Source organism: Saccopteryx leptura, chromosome 1, assembly GCF_036850995.1.
Source record: "Saccopteryx leptura isolate mSacLep1 chromosome 1, mSacLep1_pri_phased_curated, whole genome shotgun sequence".
Taxonomy (NCBI): Eukaryota; Metazoa; Chordata; class Mammalia; order Chiroptera; family Emballonuridae; genus Saccopteryx; species Saccopteryx leptura.
In genome coordinates this window covers 150,045,388-150,066,111 of record NC_089503.1, presented here as the reverse complement: position 1 = coordinate 150,066,111, position 20,724 = coordinate 150,045,388, and the positions used below count along the sequence as shown (strand labels likewise).

The following is a 20,724-nucleotide window of genomic DNA, read 5'->3' as shown; positions in this document are numbered from 1 at the left end:
AACACCCATGTAGCAAAGTCACCACTGGAGAACTTTTGCTTTTCTTTTTCTTCATTTTTTAATTTATTTTTAGGATCCCAGAGGAAAGGAACGAAAGCACACCCTTCTACCCTCAAAAATTCCTAATGTCCACCCCCTCGTCAACAACTTGTTTCCGTATTTCACAACGAAATGCCATTGTTTCGTACAAAGCCCCTCAAATCTTTTCCAACTGTTTGAAAATTTCTAAGTTGAAATGCTATCTCTTTTCCCTATTTTCATTTGGATTTCAACATGTTGATTATCCGGGTTTTTTATCCACATTTAAACATATACCTATCTACTGCAGGACACGTAGGCTATGTTCACATCTGGGCTTTATTGCTTAGAAGCTTATGATGTCAGGCAGTGGCTTCACCGCGTTGTGGCTCAGACATGGAGGTAATAACCCTGGTGTTCCTAATTTTAGGGCTGTAGGGATTAAATGCGATGCGTCAGGTAAGGTGCTGAGTTCAGTGACAGGTGCCGAAAGTTGCTATTCCCACTGTTGGTCTTCAGCAGGGTACTTACCAGAGAGCATCGGAGATGTTTGCTTCCCGGGTGATACCAGAAACAGCGTAGCATCAAATTGTTACCCTACAGGTCTAAACCGTAGAGGCTTTTGAATATGTAGATTTTGGGGGTGGGGGCAGATTTGGAAAAATCTGGTTTTGTTCTTTCACAAATACAGAAAATTACTACCTTTTTCCCTTTGATTAAACTTCAAGTCCATTGGTGACCCATGGATAATGGAACACTGGCCGAAACAATTGTGTCAAAGACTTATAAGCAAGTGAGGCAGTGTCTTCACCAAGCTGCATTGGTGGGAAGTTGCTATGGGGAAGACATTGTCTTTGAACCCCATCTGCAGAATTTGGCAGCCTCAGGGTGAAAAGAAAATATGCAATTAAGCTTATTCAGCATCACCGTCTGCTAAAACTAAATGGCTGCCTCTAGGATGAAGCTAAGGGGAATTTTGCTGATATTTCTAATCAAGTGAGTGGAATGATCAAATTTTATTTTATATTATTTTTATTTATTTTTTTATTAAGTGAGAGACAGGGAGGTGGGGAGGCAGAGAGACAGACTCCTGCATGTGCCCACTGGGATCCACCCGGCATCCCCGTACGGGGCGATGCTCTGCCCATTTGGGGCCGTTGCTTTGTTGCTTGGCAAATGAGCTACTTCGGTGCCTGAGACGAGGCCATGGAGCCATCCTCAGTGCCTGGGGCCAACTTGCTCAAACCATTGGAGCCATGGCTGTGGGAGGAGGAGGGAGAGAGAAAGAGAGAGAGGGAGAGAAGGGAGTAGGGAAGGAGAAACAGATGGGCGCTTCTCCTGTGTGGCCTGAGCAGGAATCGAACCTGGGACTTCCACATGCCAGGGCGACCCTTTACCACTGAGCCAACCGGCCAGGGCCTGGAATGATCAAATTTTAAATAATCAGTTTATTTTTTGCCTTAACCTTCAAGATGAATATTTGAGACTGGATCATAATGAACATTTTCCCTTTAGATTTTCCTCCTGACTCAATATTCTTATCCCTGAGACTGACTTCCACATCAGTGGGACAGAGAGACTGCAAGGAAGAGATGGAGTCCAAGCCCTTCCACTTGTGTGGGTCCCAATTGAGGGTCTAGCAACCTCGGAGCCTTGTGTCAAGCCTGTGTTCTGGGAGGAAATCGGTCTCTCTCACATTTGGTGGGCTTATAGACAGGCTGAAACTGGCCTTCTGCTCCTTGTCTGAGAAGGTTGAATAGTGTCTTTCTTTTCTGTTCAATACAGACCTCTGGGAGATCAGAAAACTCCTGGCAGAGCTTGTCAGATAACATCTCCCTGGAATGCAGATGAAGTCACATGGGACCCCTAGACAGTTCCCACTTCCTTACATGGAATTACAACGATCTCTCTGGAGATCTCCCTGGGGCCTGACAGCTGGACTGACTTACCCACACTTTGTCTTCTGCAAGGGTCATTGTAGAAATGCGGCTCTCCATTCACGACAGGATGGGGTTGCTGACTTAATCAGCCTTTGGCACATTTTTCTGTGAAGTTCTCTCTGGTTGGAGTTCAGTAATTCCACTTTAAGACACTGTCACCAGATGTCCAAAAGATACCTGCAAACAGTCTCCTGTTGCTACAATAGTTGAGGTGTTGTGGCAAACCTGCTCTTCGCGGACCTCATGACATTACCTTCAGGCATGTGACTTCCCCAAGAAAAGGTCTGGGGTCATCGGCTGCAGCTTTGATTAGAGATGCATCCTCACTTGTCCGAAGTCACAGGCCTCTGGCCTTGTAGACGTTCCTTTGGAATTCTCAGCTTTCCACTCACGGCTGGAGTGTGTGTGTATGTGGGGGGTCGTTCTTTAATGAAAAGCTCAGCATTTGGAAATTTTAAGGTGCATGTCAGAACATTCAACTGTAAATTGCCAGTAATCTGTTCCTTGCCAAAACTTGCTTGAGAGAGGAGTCCAAAGAGCAAGTGACCTGTAAATTGCTCTCATTTTTGTCAACTTTGTCCCTGTGTGGTTAGGTCATCAGAAGCTAACACAGGTGAGCTGTGTTGTCATAGATTACATTGCTCGCTGGAGAAGTGCAGGGCTCGTGTGGGACTCATCCCCTCGCATTTGAAACGTGCTTTTGCTCAACTGCAATTACACATGCTGTGCGTTTTTGAAAGGATCAAAAATATAAATCCCATTTATGAATCCAGTGCCCACACAACCAGAAAGTACCTGCCTCTCTGCATTGAGTTCCCTGTTCCGTTTTTCTCAGGCCCAGAGAAATGGGTGGCTCAATCACATTGCTTGTGACCCTTCCCGCCGGGAAGACCAGCGTTCAAGTAAGAGCTCAAATGTGGGATGTCGTGAAGATCATTTTTCTGTTCCTTTCTTCTTTAGTTCTTTCTAACGTTTTCTCTTTTAACATTGAAAGAGTGCAGGTTCAACCTGTTGGGAAGTAGATATGGTATAAATCACATATATTTCTTTATCGTTTATCTTTGTCACTTCTAGCTTCAACCTTTGTAGATGCTTCACCTGACAGAACATGAGATGGCACATATCCACCCAGATCGGAGCAACAAATTCTATTACAATAGGGTCTTTCTTTTTCACCTTATATTATGTCATCGGGTCCAAGAGCAGTTTATTATTATTATTATTATTATTTTACCTTTGGTCGATCCCAATCCTTCAGTCACGAAATTCAAACCTCACGGGTCAGCGCAACACTCGCTGCTCCTGTCGGCTCTGTCCAGCAAGTCCTCCCCAACCGCACTTCCTCCGAAGGTGGCCTGGTCACCTCTCACTGTCTCCATGACAACTCTTCCTCCCTCTCGTTCCTTGCAGCTCCCTTTGGCCTAGCTCTGTGGAGAGTCCTGCGACCAGCCCAGGAGGACGGGAGACGGTCCGTGAGGCTGCTATGGAAGGTGACCGCACTCTGGGGTCTTTCTTTCTTTTCTTGTTTAAAACCCTTGTGAAAGGCCGGGCAAGTTCAAGTTCAACACTCCTGGAAAATGGAGGCATCACCTTGCTTTGCCAAGTGACGTTCCACTCCCCTTTACTTCGGGGTCAGAGCATGCTTTGACCCAGGACTGCGGGGTGCCCTCAGTGGCAGAGGGACAACATCTCTTTGGGGGTGGGGTGAGAAGAAAGCCACCTCCTATGGTGGCCGGTTACATGGCAGTTTGTCCAGAGGCAGCTGGTGACACAGGTGACCACACTCTCTTTTGCTGCAACAGGGAAGTTTTCCAGGAATTAGAGTTGGTTCATAGTAGACAGTGGTGGTGACCGCATCACTCTGTGGATGGGCTAAAGCCAGGGCACAGTGCCCTGTGATGTGGTGGGTGTTGTGGTCTGTGAACTGTAACCTGATACAGCCGTTATTTTAAAGAGGAAATGAGAGTGGGGAGAGAGACAAGGCTCTTCTGACTGACCCTTCACGTCATGGGGGCTGGGAAGGAAGTTCCCAGGCTCGGGGGGCCGTGGGGCAAGGCGACTCCTCAAGTCCTGTCTGGGCCTCCCCTGCGGTCCCTCTGCCCCACCTGCGTGCATGCTATCCGAACCGAAAGTGAGCGGCCAGCTAAATAAAGATGCAGCGTGCTGACCCTGAGGCGAGGCATCTGCCTCGAGGTCTCAAGTCTCAGGCTGGAAAGAAGAGTTTGGTTAGGAGCTCCTGGGGTCCCCTGGGGCTTCTCACCAAGGATTTAGGACCGATAGCGCAGCCCATCTTAGCTGGGGTGCCTTGTCCGGGGACCTGGGGTGCTCCTTCCTCAGAACGGGGTGTGGAGGTGAGAGGCACAAGCACAGGAACTCTCCAACCCTGGGGGCTGCCAGGCAAGAGGCAGCCCAGGACCAGAACAGACTTGGGATTGGCTCCACTTCTTAGCTCACATTCTTCTGTCTGTGGGTCGGAGGAGACGATCTCGCCGAAAGGCAGTGGGGTGTCAGGCTACACGGGCTCAGGCTTCTTCTAGCGTGGCCTCATGGAATTAGACTTATGTTAGTGTCACTACCAAGGGGGCCCCTAGCAAACCCCCTCTTCCGACCCTTGACGGTTTTGTGTCACCACGTGGGGTGTGTTATTTTTTTTTTTGCATTTTTCTGAAGCTGGAAACAGGGAGAGACAGTCAGACAGACTCCCGCATGCGCCCGACCGGGATCCACCCGGCACGCCCACCAGGGGCGACGCTCTGCCCACCAGGGGGCGATGCTCTGCCCATCCTGGGCGTCGCCATGTTGCGACCAGAGCCACTCTAGCGCCTGGGGCAGAGGCCACAGAGCCATCCCCAGCACCCGGGCCATCTTTGCTCCAATGGAGCCTTGGCTGCGGGAGGGGAAGAGAGAGACAGAGAGGAAGGCGCGGCGGAGGGGTGGAGAAGCAAATGGGCGCTTCTCCTGTGTGCCCTGGCCGGGAATCGAACCCGGGTCCTCCGCACGCTAGGCCGACGCTCTACCTCTGAGCCAACCGGCCAGGGCCAGGGTGTGTTATTTATGCCAGGAGAGAAGTTTAGCATCGAAGACTTAACATGACCCACCAGTTCTCACCAGCTTGGTGCCTTCCTTTCTTTTTTTTTTTTTTTGGCAATAAACTGTTTTCTCTGTGTTCAGAAGGCAAGAGGAGCCCCGGTCCTGGAGAAAACCCTTGGCTACCGCGTCTGGTACTTTCAAGAGAACAGCACTAACCTCACAGAGACGGTGAACACCACTTCCTATGACCTGTATCTGGGCAGCAGGGCCTGCTGGGTGTCTGTGGCCTCCTACAATTCTCTCGGACAGTCTCCAGTGGCCACCCTGAGGATCCCGGCTGTCAGCGAAAAGCGTGAGTAGATTGTAAGCTACTTACCTGGCTGCCTGCCTGCCTCGTTGGCCAAGGGGTGGTCCCCCTTCTTTCTCTCAAGGGTTGCTGCATCTCAAGTCAAAACAAAAATGAGGTAGAGACTCCTTAGGTGCTGACGGGAAGGGCACAGTCCTCTGGTAATGAGTGAGCCCCTGGCTATCACGTTCCCTGGGAACAAATCCTTCTGTGTTGACAATCAGACTTCACAAATACCGGGATGCGAGTCACCAGCCTGCAGGCTCATGTGCAGCTCGTGTTGGTTTTGGTCTGAGGGAACGTCTATGGGCTGAGCCCTAGGCGGGGCCAGGTCTGCCCATCAGGCCTCAGGGGCTGGAACTCCCATTGGGGGTCCTCCTGCTCGGGCCGCTCACACCTCGTCCCAGCCCGGTTTGCTCGCTCGTGTCTGCCTTGCTCACGCTGCTGTGTTCTTCCCATCCCCCTTCCACTTCCTACCGTCTTAGGAAAGTTCCTAATATTTCCACTTAGCCGATAAATTGCTCATTATACTTTTGTTCACATTTTACTATTCCTAGGCAGACTTGTTTTATATCCTGTTTCAGGTATAAAATTCCTTCTTTGATTCCTATTCAAGGAAGTGCGGGCAATAGGTTTCCCCACTTTATTTGTCTGTCTGTCCTGCCTAAAACCAGGCTGAATTCCCACAGGGTTTTTGTCCTTCCCAATTCTGCAGGTACTAGCTTAGTGTCAGGAGCACCAGGGTATCACTGTGATAACAGGCGCAGGTCAGGTGCAGGAAAACTGCAGCTTGCAGGGGAGGGGCCAAGCCTGACACCCGTTTTATAAGTGAGGTTTTATTGGCACACCGCCACTCCTGTTTGCTTACACGTTGTCTGTGTCCCCTTCTATCCCAACAAAGGCGGAGCCAAGCCTTTGTGGCCGAGACAATCAGCCTGCAAAACCTAAAATATTTACTGCCTGGCCCTTGACAAAGTTTACAGACTCCTGTCCTAGACATACAAGAAAGTCATGTTTTATAGCATTTTGCTTAATAAAGCAGAGTCAGCTAGAGAACAGTTGTGATCATTGTTGTGGGTACAACAATCACTAAGTACAACCATGGTCCTTTGTCCATTAGTGTGTGTCACACGCCGCGCTAAGACGGCCTGGGTTAGTCAGTGGCTGCTGCATCTAATGGATGCTCTCGGATCCAGTTTACAGATAGTGAGGCTGAGGTTCAGGAGCGCTTGGTAGTGTGCCTGTCTTGGGGGCCGGGAGCCCCAGGGATTAGCGGACTGATTTTCTGGCGCTGTGCTCCTGGCCCGGGCTCCTGAACTTCATCCAGGTTCATGTCCCGTGCTCCCCCCCCCCCCCCCCCCGTCTCAGTTGCTCTTCCTCAGAGCGACCCTGTTGGGTTGATGACTCACCTGACCCTGCTGCTAGGACCAGCAGCTAGGGGGCTCATCAGGGCCCACTTGGAGAAGAGGATCTAAAAAGGGCGGCAGGCAGAGCAGAGCTGGCGGGATGTGCTGCCTAGAAATAGCCAGAGTCAGTCCTCCTGGCCATCAGAACCCTACACTTGACTCAGGCTTCCAGCTCCAGAGGGCTTTGTGGATGCATGAGGGATGCCGTCCCCTCTTCTGCTTTCGTCCAGGACTATCTTTGGTGTTCCTTCTGATTTTGAAGGATCTGGTGTGTTGTGCGTGGTAAGGTGCATTGTGGTGGTGAGGAGTGGATGGGCGGGAGCCACACCTGTACCTGAGCACCATCCCTTCTCTGCCCAGCTGCACCCAGCAGTTCTCTGCGTATTCGGAACCTTGGCAAAGTAGGGTAGATCTCTAGTTCTGATCAACTCCCAGAAACTGGATTGGAAGCCATATGTTCAACTGTAGGCATCCTTGTGGCCTGTTTGCAGACATGAGGTTTCCGCCAGGCAGGCAGAAAATGCTGTCATTTACAGACTGGTCCACAGCAGGTGCTTTGGCTGGATGTGTCTGTCTCTTCCTGGTGTGGACACAATTCTGGTAGGAATCTACAGCCAGTGTAGACAGGTGGAATTTGAAGCCACCTCCCTGATATGATTTTTGGGTCACCGTCTCCTGGCTTCCCTGCTAACAGAATTCCTGGGGCCTGAAATTCCACCTGTGGAGATGCCTTCTTGGCCTCAGGCCTGCTGTCATTAAAGACCCCTGTGGAAGGTAAGGCCTTTTAGCCATCAGTACTGCATGAGAGTCAATTTTGGGGAGATAAGGAAAGATTCAAAAGGCACTTCATCATCCAAGGTGAGTGTGAGGAGAAGGGACAATAAATGTGGTGGAAACACCACGGTGGCAGGGGTGGGGACTGCCGTGGAGATCCTGAACTCTGAAGTTCTTCATGACTTGGGCAGCGACGGATGCCGATGTGGTGGGTGACTGTGGAACTTTTTTCTTTCTCTGCCTTCAGCTTTCCGGCTCATTACGGTCGTGAACACCCACCACACTCAGGACCAGCTGGTGGTCACCTGGGAAAGCTCTTCTTGGGACGTGGACACGTGGACAGTGGAATGGCTCCCGGATGACCCAGAGATCTCCGCCTTGTCCTGGGAATCGGTGTCTCGGGCCAGGAATTGGACAATCCAGAAAGGTAGCCTATGGGGACCCCATGAGCTCCTTCTGATGTAGGGATTCCCTTTTGTTTCCATCCATTTTTAAAATCATTTATGTTGGCTTCAAAGTGGCGAGTGTGGTCAGTAGTATTTGAGAAGCTAGTGACGTGCACCCAGGAAGCCATGGGTATCAGACCAGGCTCTGGCATGCCTCTTTCCAGGTAGGAAACCCCCCATCAGAGCACCCTCCCCCGATATCTCGATTATGTGTATGACACCAGTGTTTTTGTCCTGTCTGTCCTACCCAGGGGACCCCCTGCCACTCTGGCGGCCAGTTTCAGAGCTGGGCCCCTTCCCCAGGTGACTGATGCAGGAAGTAGACTTCTCTACAAAGAAGTCCCTGATCCCTGTAGGACACACAAGTGAAGCTTTGCCTTCCCGATCCTCTCAGCCCAGACTTTTCTCAGTACCTAAGCTCATGCATATAAAGAATTCTACTCGTGCAGGGATGCAGGTGGATAGAAGAAGCAGACCTCAGGGTACATGTGTTCTTCAGGGTGGCATATTGTGGGCAGTCAGTCCCCAGGCCACACAACAAAACTGGTGACAGAGAAGGGCCTGGATCTTGGATGTCCCCCTTCCTGGTGGCTCTGTCATTTCGTCAGAGTGGCACGGGTTTAGTTCTAAGAGTTGATTTAAAATGTGAGAACTGGAATAGGTATTTAAGACCACCCAACCTAACTTCCTTGTTTCCCAGATGTAGAAATGTAGAGAGAGAGAGACTATCTTCTTTAAGTCTTCGGTAAGACTCTTAGTCTAGTATTCTCTCCACAAGCCTCACTCTGCCCCTAATGCTTGTCTCTCTCTCTCTCTCTCTCTCTCTCTTTCTCTCCCTCTTGCAGATAAATTAGCACCCTTCCAGTGCTATAACATCTCTGTGTACCCAATGTTGCAAGACCGAGTGGGCGAGCCATATTCTGTCCAGGCTTACTCCACAGAAGACAGTATGTGCAGACAGGGTCCCGTGGGGGAGAGGAGAGACTGGGGCCTGTCCAGCTGCCAGCCAGGGCTGTGGGCCTGCAGGCTCGTGCTCACCCTGCCGCACCTTTAACGTGCCGTTGGCCACGTGTGCTTGACACGGTGGTGGTTATAGTCCCCGAATCCCAGAGCAGGGTAGACGTCAGAGATCAAGGCCAAGCCGCTCACTACACAATGGAAAACTGGGCTCAGACAGGTGAAATGACTTGTCCAAAGCTGCAAAGGAGCTGAGAACAAACGGTGCTGTAAGGAGAAATAACGTTAAGACCAAGTTAGGGACCCTACAGAGTTCATCCCAAAGTCAGAGATGCGAAAAGATTGTTTCCGATTGTGTAGCGATTAGCAGGAGTCTCAGACTTCATTTTTATCTCTTTGTAAGTTAACATCTTCCAGACTCGACAGTGGAAGATATATCTCATCACTGAAAGTCATCTGTTTGGTAATCGCTGGGACGGGCGGGATGGACGAGCCGGGTGTAAATGAGAGGGAGAGGTCTGTAAGGAAGTCCCCCCTGCCCTCCCCCCCATCCAAGACAAATCACTCCAGAGAAGAACAGTCTTCCCAGAAGAACTGATTCCTCAGCTCCCTCCTCCCTTCTTACCTTGAATACCACTCAGTGGAGGCAGGACCTGCTGGGCATGGTTCAGCGTTGATGACTTATTCCCGTTTCTTCTAAAGAGCCAACAGCTGGTCCCGTGGTTGAGGTGGTGAACATTGGTGTGAACACAGCCACTGTCGTATGGAAAGAGATTCCCAAAAGTGAGAGGAATGGTTTCATCAGCAACTACACCATATTTTATGAAGCTGAGAATGGGAAGGAATTCTGTAAGTGTGCTTATAGCCAAGTTGAAAAAAAAACCAAAAACAACCCAAGACCCCAAATAGAGATGATGGATAGACCTACCATTAGGCTGGCTGTCATGGTTGGTATCCTGCAACTTTGCAAGCATCACTTTGCTTCTTTGGGCCTCCTGAAAAAGGGGCCAAGTGCACCTACCTCTTCAGATTTTTGGCATCCATTGGGAGTGAAGTTTCAATACCTGAAAGTCCTGTAGGAACCGGAGAAGTTAATATGATTTGCCCTGGTTGGGCTGGGAACGGGTTCACTTCTTGGGAGCTTCCTGACCATTATTCCAGATGGGGCTTGATGGACTCAAGTGTGGGGTGTGGACACACCCGTTTGGTGGCACTTGCTTCAGTGGAGGGCCCTTTGCCGAGACTCCCGCTGTCCCCTGAGAAGTTGCACTATTTTCTCAAATCCATAATATCTGCTGGCCATCTTTATTTCTGGGCGAGGCTTAGAGTTTTGTGTGGGCTAGTATTCTTGTTGTGATGAAATCCATGTCACCTAAAATGTACCACCTTAACATTGGAAGTGCATGATTAGGGGGCACACCCATGATATCATGTACCACCACCACCACCACCACCTGCTTCCTTCCCAAGTAGAAACCCTGTTTCCATCCATCAGTCTCTTCCTGTTGTGTTCTTCTGAGTCCCTGGCATCCACAGGACCACTTTCTGTCTCCACGGGCTTACCTACTCTGGACATTTCACATAACGGGGACCACACAGGATGTGGCCTTTCTGTCTGGCTTCTCTCCCTTGGTGTAGTGTTTTCGAAGTTTGTCCATGTTGTAGCGTGCATTCATACCTCCTTCCCTTTTATTGCCAGATAATATTCTGTTGTGTGGATAGTCCACTTTTTGTTTACCCATTCCTTAGTTGATGGACATTTGGGCTGTCTCCACCTTTTGGTTACTGGATCAATGCTGCTAGGGACATTGCATAATGGGGTCTTGAAGGGAACATCGGTGTACAAATATGATATGTTTGAATTCCTGCTTTTAATTCTTTGGGAGATATATGTAATATCTTATTAAAGAAGCACCAGACATCTCCACGGTGGCTATACCGTTTTAAAGCCGTGTATGAGAGTTCCAGTTCCTCCACACCCTAACCAATGCTCGTTATATTCTGTTTAAAAGACTATTATGGCCTTCATGGTGGGTGCAAAGTGCTGTCTTAATGTGGTTTTGATTTGTATTTTCTTAACACCCAATGAGGTCGAGCATCTTTCCATGGGCTTGTTGGCCATTTGTGTATCTCCTTTGGAGAAAGTCTTTGCAACCTCCTTGCCCATTTTTAAATTGGCTTGTCTTCCAATTATTGAGTTGTAAGAGATATTTTTAAATACAGTCTGAATATAGTTCCTTATTAAATGCATGATTTGCAAGTATTTTCCCCATTCTGTGGGTTTTCTTTTCACCCTGATAGTGTCTTTTGATGCACAAAAGCTTTTTTTTTTCAATTTTGATGAAGTTTAGTTTTACCTACTGCCTTTGGTTGCTCGTGTGCTTGAGTTCCTACCTAAGAAACCATTGCCCAAGTCAGGATCACATAGATTTACGCTATGTTGTCCTCTAAGAGTTTTACAGTGTGAGTCTTATATTTAGGTCTTCGATCCATCTTGAAAGCTAATTTTAAAGAGAGAGTGGGCAGCGGGGTTGGGGTCTGAGATGGCTAAGCCTGGCTCTGACATTCATGTTTCTGTACTATGGAAGCAGTGTCCTCTGAACTTGGCTGAGGTGCCTGACGTCTGTATTCTTCCTTCAGCCGAGACGGTCAGCTCCAGCGTCCTGCAGTATGACCTGGAGTCTCTGACACGAGGCACCTCTTACGCAGTTTGTGTCATGGCCAGCAATCGTATGGGGGGAGCCAACAGCACCGGGGTAAACTTCAACACGTCGTCAGTCAGTGAGTATTTCCTTCCAGACCTGGTACGACGCCTCCTCGGCTCTTCTCTGGGGTCGGTAAGAGATGGTGTTTGCCGAAGGCGGGGGCACCAAATGGGCGGTCCATGCCTGAGTGAGCAGAGCCACCTGCTCTGGGGCCCACTGACCATCCTGGTGGCGTGCAGGCGAGCTGTGGGCAGGGAGAGCCGTGGGCCGAGGGCTGAATCCGGAGAGGCTGGTCGCTCTGTTCCTCTTTCACGGGCGGCCCCGTGGCACTGTGAGGAGCAGGGCTCACATGAGTGCCAACTTCACTCTCAGCCCCAAACCAGCTCTCACCTCAAGGCTGTCCCCAAGGTCACAGTCACCCCTGTCATGTGCCAGAGGTCAATGCACGGTGGAGCCTCGGAGGGAAACGTCTTGGATGGACAAGCACTGTCGGCCCCAGAAAGGGCTTAACCTCGTTATTTTTGAAGTTCTATTTATTTTTTTTAAGCTAAAGAGTACATAATATGTCCTACTTACCAGCTTTTACATTAAAAATAGGAAACAAGAAAAATGTCCTAAATACAACAGAAATGTAAAAGGCACTGCAGTGTCACCTGAAGGTTATGGGCGACATTCAAGAGGGACAGAAGGCAGGGTGGGGAGGGAGATGGCGGAGGAGTCGGATAGGGGGACAGAAACCTATTCATTTCCCCAAGTCTTGGAGTGAAAGAGGTTACATTTTTAAGGATGTGTTGATGAACATTGTTTTAAGGAATGAACAACCTTTGACATTGAAAGTGAAGAAATAAATTTTGTGGTCACAGCTCAAACCAGTTTGCCTTAAGTATTCTCTAAAGCCTCTTCCCCCCCCCCCCTCCCCCGAAAGAACTTTTTGGAAGACTAGAAACAACAGCTTTACAGTTCTGGGAAATGTGAGTTTAGAAGATGCTTTTACTTAGAAAACATGGTCTGTTTTTGTGTTGGAGTTTTGTTTGTTTCTTTTGAAATAGCACTTAGCATTTTAAAAAATCGTGCTGTGTTTTCACAACACGGAGAACAAACTGTGTTATCTATTCAATGACATTTTCTCCTTTCTCCGGACGTCAAACTGAAGGCGAGAACCTGCCTAGGAGCCTACGAGCGCCTTACGCATGGTCTGCGGATTACAGATCTCTCTGCTTCTTGCTCCGCTCCCTCCAACCTGGTCCCAGGATGTAACCCCTGGGCCCCCCGCTGACAGCCCCACTAGTGGCCTCTGCTGTGTTTGAATACAACCCGAACTCCTTCCCAGCACTTTCAGACTGGCCCTCTGCCCCTTACTGACCTCGTGTCCTACCGCTTAGCGCTTCTGTTTCTGTTCCTTACCTTGCTCCTGTTCCGGCTGCCGCATTCCATGTCCCTTCTGCCCGGGACGCTTTCTCATGTTGGCGTGGCAGTTCCTTCTCCTATGTCACATGAGCTCAGCTTTCACTTCTCAAAGAAGTCTGTGCTGTGTCTTGTCAGAATCCTTCTACTAGACGTAAGGCCCCAGGAGGGCAGGGCCTCATCGTGCCAGCTCATGGCCGCTGGTTTGTGACAGAACAGTGCCTGGTGAGCCATCATGCTCGATAACTAGTCACTGAAGGCACGACGTTGGAGGTTGGCCCCGTGAGCACGTGGCTGTCGGTGTTATTCAGGGAGAGCTGGGGGGGGGGGGGCGCACGAACACCAAGTTTTGTTTTGTTTTTAACTGGATAAACGTGAACGCACGGAAAGAAAATAGGAAGGAACGTGTTGCTGGTGCTCCCGGAGAAAGAAATTAACCTTCGATTTTTTTGCCGAGAAGGCGCAGAGCTTGACCAGCTTGCTGACGTTTGTCTTCCTCTTCCCAAAGGTGTCCTTGAGATTTGCCTCATCTCTTTTCTGGTTGGAGGAGGGCTGATCATTCTCATCGCCCTGATGGTGGCATATGGTCCCCAAAAACACAAGTGAGTTTTTAGAGCCAGCAGGGTGTGCCCTCGGAGCCAGGACTGGAAACAGGTGGGAGGCATCCCAGGTGAGGGGGAGGTGTCCCTTCATTGTTTGGTACATACCTGTTGAGTTCACTGTGTACCATACTCTGTGGCTCACCAGAGTTCTGGCCACAGAGTTCTGTCCCCACTGCCACAAAGTCTGTTGGAGGTCAGGGGAATGCTAACAGCCCCATCGGTTTTTCCTGCAGTGCTGGGCATCTGAGGCCAGAGGTGGGGAGAAGGCCCTTTCTCTCCAAGACTAGAGGGGACCCCGGTAGCAGCCAGAGGACTCGAGGCCACGAGCTGCCCCACCCCAGGCAGGGCCGGGAGCTGTGGACCCGTAAAGACAGGGCGCTCAGCGCAGACTGCTTCTCACTGTGGTGCAGCATCTCAGGGCTGGCTGCCAGGGCGTGTGTCCTGCCTGCCCAGCCACTGTGGGCATGGACGCTTGTCTTCAGGGTCCTGTGCTTTCTCTCCCCAGAGAGCCTCCTGCTGCCCTGAAGGTCAAGGGCCCCTTCCCTGGTGGCCCTCTCTTTCCAGAATGGCACAGGTGTGGGCCAGCTCTACCAAGCAGGTGTGCTTAGCTGTGGTCAACCTCAGCTCCCAGATGCAAGCTGTAACCAACTTACCAGCACAAATTCCTGAGCACTTTGCATGACTAACAAGCACCTGGGTACTGCCGCTGCTGCCAGTGGTGGTGGGGACCACGCTTGGGGCATCTGGGCACCAATGTGTGGGTAGCTTAGAAGGTGTAGGGCACTGTTCTCCCCAGAGAACAAATCTCACTGAAACGGCCCTGGGTGGTCTGGTGTCAGATGCAGGGGTAGGAGAGTGGGAAGGTAGGAAAAGCTTTACTGGGGAACAGGTCTCCTCTCTCTGTCACGTCCCAGGGGTGACCTGCGGTTCACCTCCACCCTGCTCCGCTTTCTCAGTTTGAGGCAGGTGGCCGGAGCTTGCCCTCATCGGGCAGGGAGCCACACACTTCTCTCCAGCAAATCCCCCCCTCTTTCGGCTTGGCCGTATCGTCCCCCTAAAGTGCTTCTTGGGACTCACTCCTGTTTGAAAACCTCATCTCTCCCCAGCAACTTGAAGCACCTGTGTTGGCCTGATGTCCCCAACCCTGCTGAAAGCAGCCTAGCCACATGGCATGGAGACGATCTCAAGGTAAACACGCATGTCTTTTTGTGGAGGACGTCACTGGGCGGATGGGCTGTGGGCGGTGGGGGCCGTGCTGGGGGAGCTTTGTGCTTAGTTCACGCAGAATGAGCCCAAGGGTGGAAACTCCCGGGAATAGCTGGGACAGGGGACCAGACTTCCCGGGACGACTTGGTCCTTATTTTTTGGACGGAAGGACCAGGCTCACGAGGACCCAGAGTATGCAGGGCATGGACCAATCTTACAAAGGGTGCCACGGGAGAAAGACACCAGCCCTACCCTTAACAACATGACTGTCTAATTAGGGAGCGAGAGAGCCAGGCTCTTTGAGGCCCTTTGAAAAACAGCCGAGTTAACTGAGAGGCCACCTGCAGACCCCGAGGGGACACCGCTGCGCACAGGGCCCCCGGGGGCTGGGGAAGGCTGCCTCAAATTGCTTTTCTCAGATGAGGAAAGGTATCCTCAAACTTTAACTGGCAATGGGGTTTCCTGGTGAATTACAAATAGAGAAACCCTTTTTTTTCATAAGTTTTTACATTGAAAACTGTTCCGAAAATTTTAAGGTTGATTTTTTTTTTTTGCGTAAGAGAAGATAAGCTCGATCAACTATACCCTTTAAACCTTTATCATTGAAATATTATTTCCAGTATTTCTTGATGCAGGAATTTTTACTATTAGGCCTTGTTTCAACTCAGAAGTCTCTTTTTAACATGGACTATTTTTTGTTAGTTTTACTTATTTTTGGCTTTTGTTATTTTGATTTCTCTTCTTTCTCTGTTTTGCATTACCCTGTTTACTTTTCTACTTATTAAAAAGTTACTAAGCCTGACCAAGCGGTGGCGCAGTGGACAGAGCATTGGGATACTGAGGATCCAGCTTCAAAACCCGAGCCGGCTTGAGTGCAGGCTTACCAGCTTGAGTGTGGGGTCACTGGATTGAGGGTGGGATCATAGACATGACCCCATGGTCCCTGGCTTGAGCCCAGAGGTCGCTGGCTTGAGCCCAAGGTTGCTGGCTTGAGCAAGGGATCACTCACTCTGCTGTAGCCCCCCAGTCAAGGCACATATGAGAAAGCAATCAATGAACAACTAAGGTACCACAGTGAAGAATTGATTCTTCTCTCCCTTCCTATCTGTCTGTCCCTGTCTGTCTGTCTGTCTGTCTCTCTCTCATGCATGTGCAAAAAAAAAAAAAATAGTTACTGAGAGAGTAAATGAAGTCCTAGGCAGGACTCTCTCAATGCTTCCTGAACGATCCGTCCGTCTGGCCTCAGAGCAAGCACTCCTTAGTCACTCCCTGCATGTCCGGTGCTCAGCTGGGTGCTGGCAACACGAAGGTGACAAAGGTGACGTCCCTGCCTTAGGGCCTCCTTGAGTTCCTGGCACCATTGGGCAAGTCATTTGTCGTCAGGGACACAGGCTTTCCGTCTGTAAGAGGTCTCACTGTGTGTGGTCACTCGGCGGGGGGTCTGTGAGCAGAGGACTGTGTGGAAAGCAGCCCCGAGGGCTCTGGGGGGAGAAACTGCTCGGATGCAGTGTGTCCTCCCTCGGGACGTGGCCCCTCCTGCCACCTCTCACAGAAGGGCATGCGGGGGTGCTGGGCCTCCATCCGCTTCTGCCCTCAGGGAGGACTGGGGGGGGCGTTGGTCACAGGCTGGCGCTGGGTGTCCCAAGCCTAAGAGCTTTCAGTTACATCATATTACCTCCCAAGTGACCACTTGGGGTGTCCTTTTGTCTTTTCCAGGAGAAGCTCTATCTGAAGGAGTATGACAACCCTGTGAACACAGAAGACGGGGTGCTAAAACCATGTCCTGCCCCCCGTGATCTTATTGACAAGTTGGTGGTGAACTTCGAGAACTTCCTGGAAGATGTTTCCACGGAGGAGTCTGGGAAGGGTCAGGACAACAACTTGGGAGGGGAGAAGAATGAGTATGTGGCCTCCCCCTACAGGCCATACTGTCCCCCCACAAAGAGCTTCATGGAGCCCCCCGCTTCAACAGAGATCCCAGCCCGGAAGTCCCAGCCCCTGGGCTCTGGAAGGCCCGAAGCCCGAGAGCAGCTTGTCTCTCCCGCGCAGAGTGTGGGGCCGGCCGGTCTCGGTGTGGAGGAAGCACCAAACCCGTATTTGAAAAACTCGGTGACGACCCGAGAATTTCTTGTGTCGGAAAAACTTCCAGGCCAAGCCAAGAGGGAAATCTATTGATAGATGCCACCACGGCTTGAGTCCCTGTGTCTGGGTAGGTGACTCTTGCAGAGAGGTGACATCACAGCCCGGCCATCCCACACCCTGCTCGTGTTAGAAGTCTCGCCTGCCTCTCAATGGCCAGGGTGGCCAGGGGTGACCTGCTTGAGCGGCAGGGACGGGATGAGCCCGAGCCCTGGGCACAGGGAAAGCCACTTGTTCCTTTTGTTCAGCTAACACGCTCTTGTGGGCCCATGACAGATGGACAATGGCCACATCTGCCTTCTCTAGGAACTGGTTTGGGGTCACAGCTGGGGCTGCTCCTCAGAGTCCCAGGAGCGCTTCTCCAGGTTGCCAGAGGACAGCTGTTTTGGTGGCACCTGGGCAGTCTGATTGTCAGGGAGTGTCTCTCTTCTGCCTCCCCTGGGCTCCGGGCTCACCTCTGAGTTAGCCCTGACATCTTTCTTCTGTTTGTCCCTCAAATGGGGGCAGGAGGTGAAGAGCCTCCCTGACGGTGGCCTGGGCCTCCTCGTCACCCTCATTAAGTCTCTAGTGACCACAGCAGCACCCCCATGCAGGACTCCTGCTCCTAGCTCATAGCACGCGGCTGCTGGGGAACCGAGGACCGAGGGTGGACTTCCGCAGGGCACTGGGGACAGGCTGTAGAGCGGGCCAGCAGGTCTGCCCCCTCTGCCTGCCACTGCCCACCCCAGGACACTGACTGGGAGGCCTCTCTGTCCCTCTGTCTTGCACTCAAGCATGGAGTAGAAAGACACCCAACATCTCAGAGGCTTCTGTGCTTGACCCCACAGCTGACTCAGAGCCCAGGAAGCTGACCGGACACACCCCTCGGAGCCTCTGCCCAGAAGCAGCTGAGTGCCAGGAATGCTGTGGTGGACAACTTGGCTGCCCAACAGCAGGACTTCCTGCCTTGGCCCCAGCCGAGCACCACACTGTGATAGGGAGCCCTGAGCCCAAGCACCGACAGCAGGATTCAGCTGCTCAGACCCAAAACTTACGACTAGAGCCAGGCTGGACCCTGACCACAGTGCTGTCAGATGACTCCCTAACGTGTGGCTGTGACTCCTCGGGCCACTGGCAGCTGAGGTGTGGGGAACTGGCATGTGCCAGCCAGAAGGCTGGTGGCATTTTTTCTAGGAGAGTTTGAGGAGTTGGGCCACCAGTGCAGATGTGCAGAAGCATCGCTTTACCGTCTTGGTAAAGTGGACATGGGCTTGTAACTAAACTGAGTGTCTGGCCCATGCCGCTAACATTTGGGAGTAACTGCAGAACAGCAGTGATTTCTGAGTGTTTGATTTGCAACTCAGTCCTGCTCGAGATTTTGACCTCCGTCCCTTGTGGGACTGATTCTGAGCACGAGGGTGTCAGTGGAGCCTGTGACCCCCCCCCCCCCCCCACACACACACACCTGCCCTGCGGAGTCCCTGGCCACTCTCCTCAGCCAGTTGCTGCATCCCAACTGAGGGCACAAGCCAGCAGGGCTGCTTCCCGAAGTTCTGTGCTCATTCAATCCCAAGTGCCCGCAGCACCCCAAACTCCCCTCTCTCCTCACCCATAGAGCAGTGATGGCTGGTGATCAGGGAATGGGGGAGGTCTGGGGGAGACTCTGCAGACCTGCCCGTTGGCCTGGGAGTAGAAAGGACCCGGACTGAGGGATACAGCCACTCCCAAGTGTGAACCCCCACAGTTCCAGGCGGGCCCTTCTCACTGATTGTGAACTGGTTGGGAGGTCTAACCTTGTGGCCACACTGTTCTCTCTTTCCTGTGACCCTCTGCCCACCTCTGGCTTGGGGACCTCCTCAGATTCTGTGCTCAGTGGGGGGTGGGGAGAGTGTGCCTGGATGTAGTGCCCCCCGCATTGGCTGTGCACCCCTGGCTGAGGCTCTGGGAGCTAGACTCCAGGGGTCCTATGACTGGGCAGAGAGAAAGGGTCCCAGGGGCTCCGTGAGGGGGTTTCAGAGACGCAGCGGTTCCCTGTCCCTCCCTCGAAGCCCCCCACCCTTCCCTTCTCTGCCCTCCCTCCCCCCCTGGCCTGGCCACTTTCTCCCAGCAGCTTCTGTCTCCCTAGCTCTTCCTGTTTTTCTTGTTTCTTTTCATTCCTTTCCCCTTCCCAGCACTTCCTCTAATCATGTTCCATATTTACTTTGCTGCCTTTGGGAGCTGGAAATTGGGGCTATTTTGTTCTAGATGGATGCCAGGGGCGGGGGTTTGTTCCTGGACATCAGCCTCCCCGCCTGTGAGGGGGCAGTTTCCTTGGGAACCCCAGGAACTGGCTCTGCGGCCACGCCCAGCAGTCCAGAGCAGAGTCACAGGACGCAGAGGCTGCTGGGGACCTTCTTGTGCTTGGGTGCAGTCATGTGCTGCCCCCTTCCCAGCATCCTGGGTCAGACCTCTGTGGCTGAGGACGGTCATGCGTTCTCTATTTTCGTCAGAGACATCGAGGGGACACAACAGGAAAATGTGTGTTCTCGCCAGGTCACTGGACACTGATAAAATCCCCGGTTCCTGGGGCTGGGAGCCGTGCAGACAGCGCTGGTGGTGTCCTATGAGTGGCCTTTCTTTCACAAAAACACCAGAGACTTTTACAGGAACGGCAGGGAAGCCAGTCTGGTGAACATAGAGGTGCACCTCCTATCTGGTTTCTCAGGAGGCAGTGTGAGGGGCAGAGAGGGTGGGAGGTGATGGAGGAGAAGGTCAGGTGGGGTCCCCGCTCCCCCACGGCTCTCCTTGGCCACTCGTCCCTGTGTGGGGAAAGCCCATGTCCACTGGTCTGCCTGCCCCGGGCCAGCAGGGTGATCCTGTCTCCACGACAGCCTCCCCAGTGACTGCCCTGCCCCGGTCACTGCCCCTCCATCACTGCCCTGTCGCTGCCCCTCCATCACTGCCCTGTCGCTGCCCCTCCATCACTGCCCTGTCGCTGCCCCTCCATCACCGCCCCGGTCACTGCCCCTCCATCACTGCCCTGTCGCTGCCCCTCCATCACTGCCCTGTCGCTGCCCCTCCATCACCGCCCCGGTCACTGCCCCTCCATCACTGCCCTGTCACTGCCCCGGCAGGTGCACTGCGGCCCAGGGTTTGCAAGCCAGCTACCGGGCCAAGTTTTTGCAGAGCCCGTGAGCCTGAAACACTGTTGAGGTTTTAAAACACTGGAAACAGAATCAAAGGAAGAATAATGTCAAAGGATGTGAAAGTGTATGGAGCTCAGACTCCTGGGCAGTCCCCGGGCCGCCTCCCCCACAAGGCAGGACCCCCGGGCCACCTCCCATCAAGGTAGGGTGGAGCCGTGGGCTGGAGCTCCTCACACACCATCAGCCCGGAGCAGAAACAGTCCTCTGACCCCGTGCAGCCCGCAGACTCCAGGGCTTCCTGCACTGTGTTGGCCCACAAAGAATTTTAACTTGGAATGAGCAACTATATCCTTTCGTGTTTCTAACTGAATATTCAGGAACCGTTCCTATTAGAAGGGCACTCACTCTGCCCCCTCCCCCAGTCCTCACGCTTCCTGTCCCTGCCACTGCTAAGGGGACGGTTGGTAGCTCTTGATCGCTTATATCAGTGGTTTTGATCCTGCGCTCTGCCCTCCCTGACAGTGGACAGTCCTGGAGGCGTTGGCAGGGTGCTGCTGGCCCCAGGTGGGTTGGGGCTGGCAACTCTCAGGATGGCCCTCATGCAATGCATCTTCTGGCCCAAAATGTCAGTGGTGCTTAGTGAGGTT

General features: G+C 52.1%; 1 protein-coding gene across 4 annotated transcripts in view; it reads left to right on the top strand.

Moving 5' to 3' along the window:
• Positions 1 to 18,348, top strand: part of IL31RA (interleukin 31 receptor A) — a 35,766-nt gene extending 17,418 nt beyond the window's left edge. For 3 of the 4 annotated variants that reach the window (XM_066360832.1, XM_066360833.1, XM_066360830.1), the window contains 9 exons: positions 3,369 to 3,448; positions 5,130 to 5,340; positions 7,762 to 7,941; positions 8,806 to 8,907; positions 9,620 to 9,766; positions 11,558 to 11,698; positions 13,535 to 13,628; positions 14,735 to 14,816; positions 16,551 to 18,348. In XM_066360832.1, coding sequence (XP_066216929.1) covers positions 3,369 to 3,448; positions 5,130 to 5,340; positions 7,762 to 7,941; positions 8,806 to 8,907; positions 9,620 to 9,766; positions 11,558 to 11,698; positions 13,535 to 13,628; positions 14,735 to 14,816; positions 16,551 to 17,009 — 1,496 coding nt within the window. In that variant the 3' untranslated portion in view covers positions 17,010 to 18,348. The remainder of the gene's footprint in view (positions 1 to 3,368; positions 3,449 to 5,129; positions 5,341 to 7,761; positions 7,942 to 8,805; positions 8,908 to 9,619; positions 9,767 to 11,557; positions 11,699 to 13,534; positions 13,629 to 14,734; positions 14,817 to 16,550) is intronic. The other variant, XM_066360831.1, reaches the window with a different exon arrangement.
• The last annotated feature ends 2,376 nt before the right edge of the window (positions 18,349 to 20,724 follow it).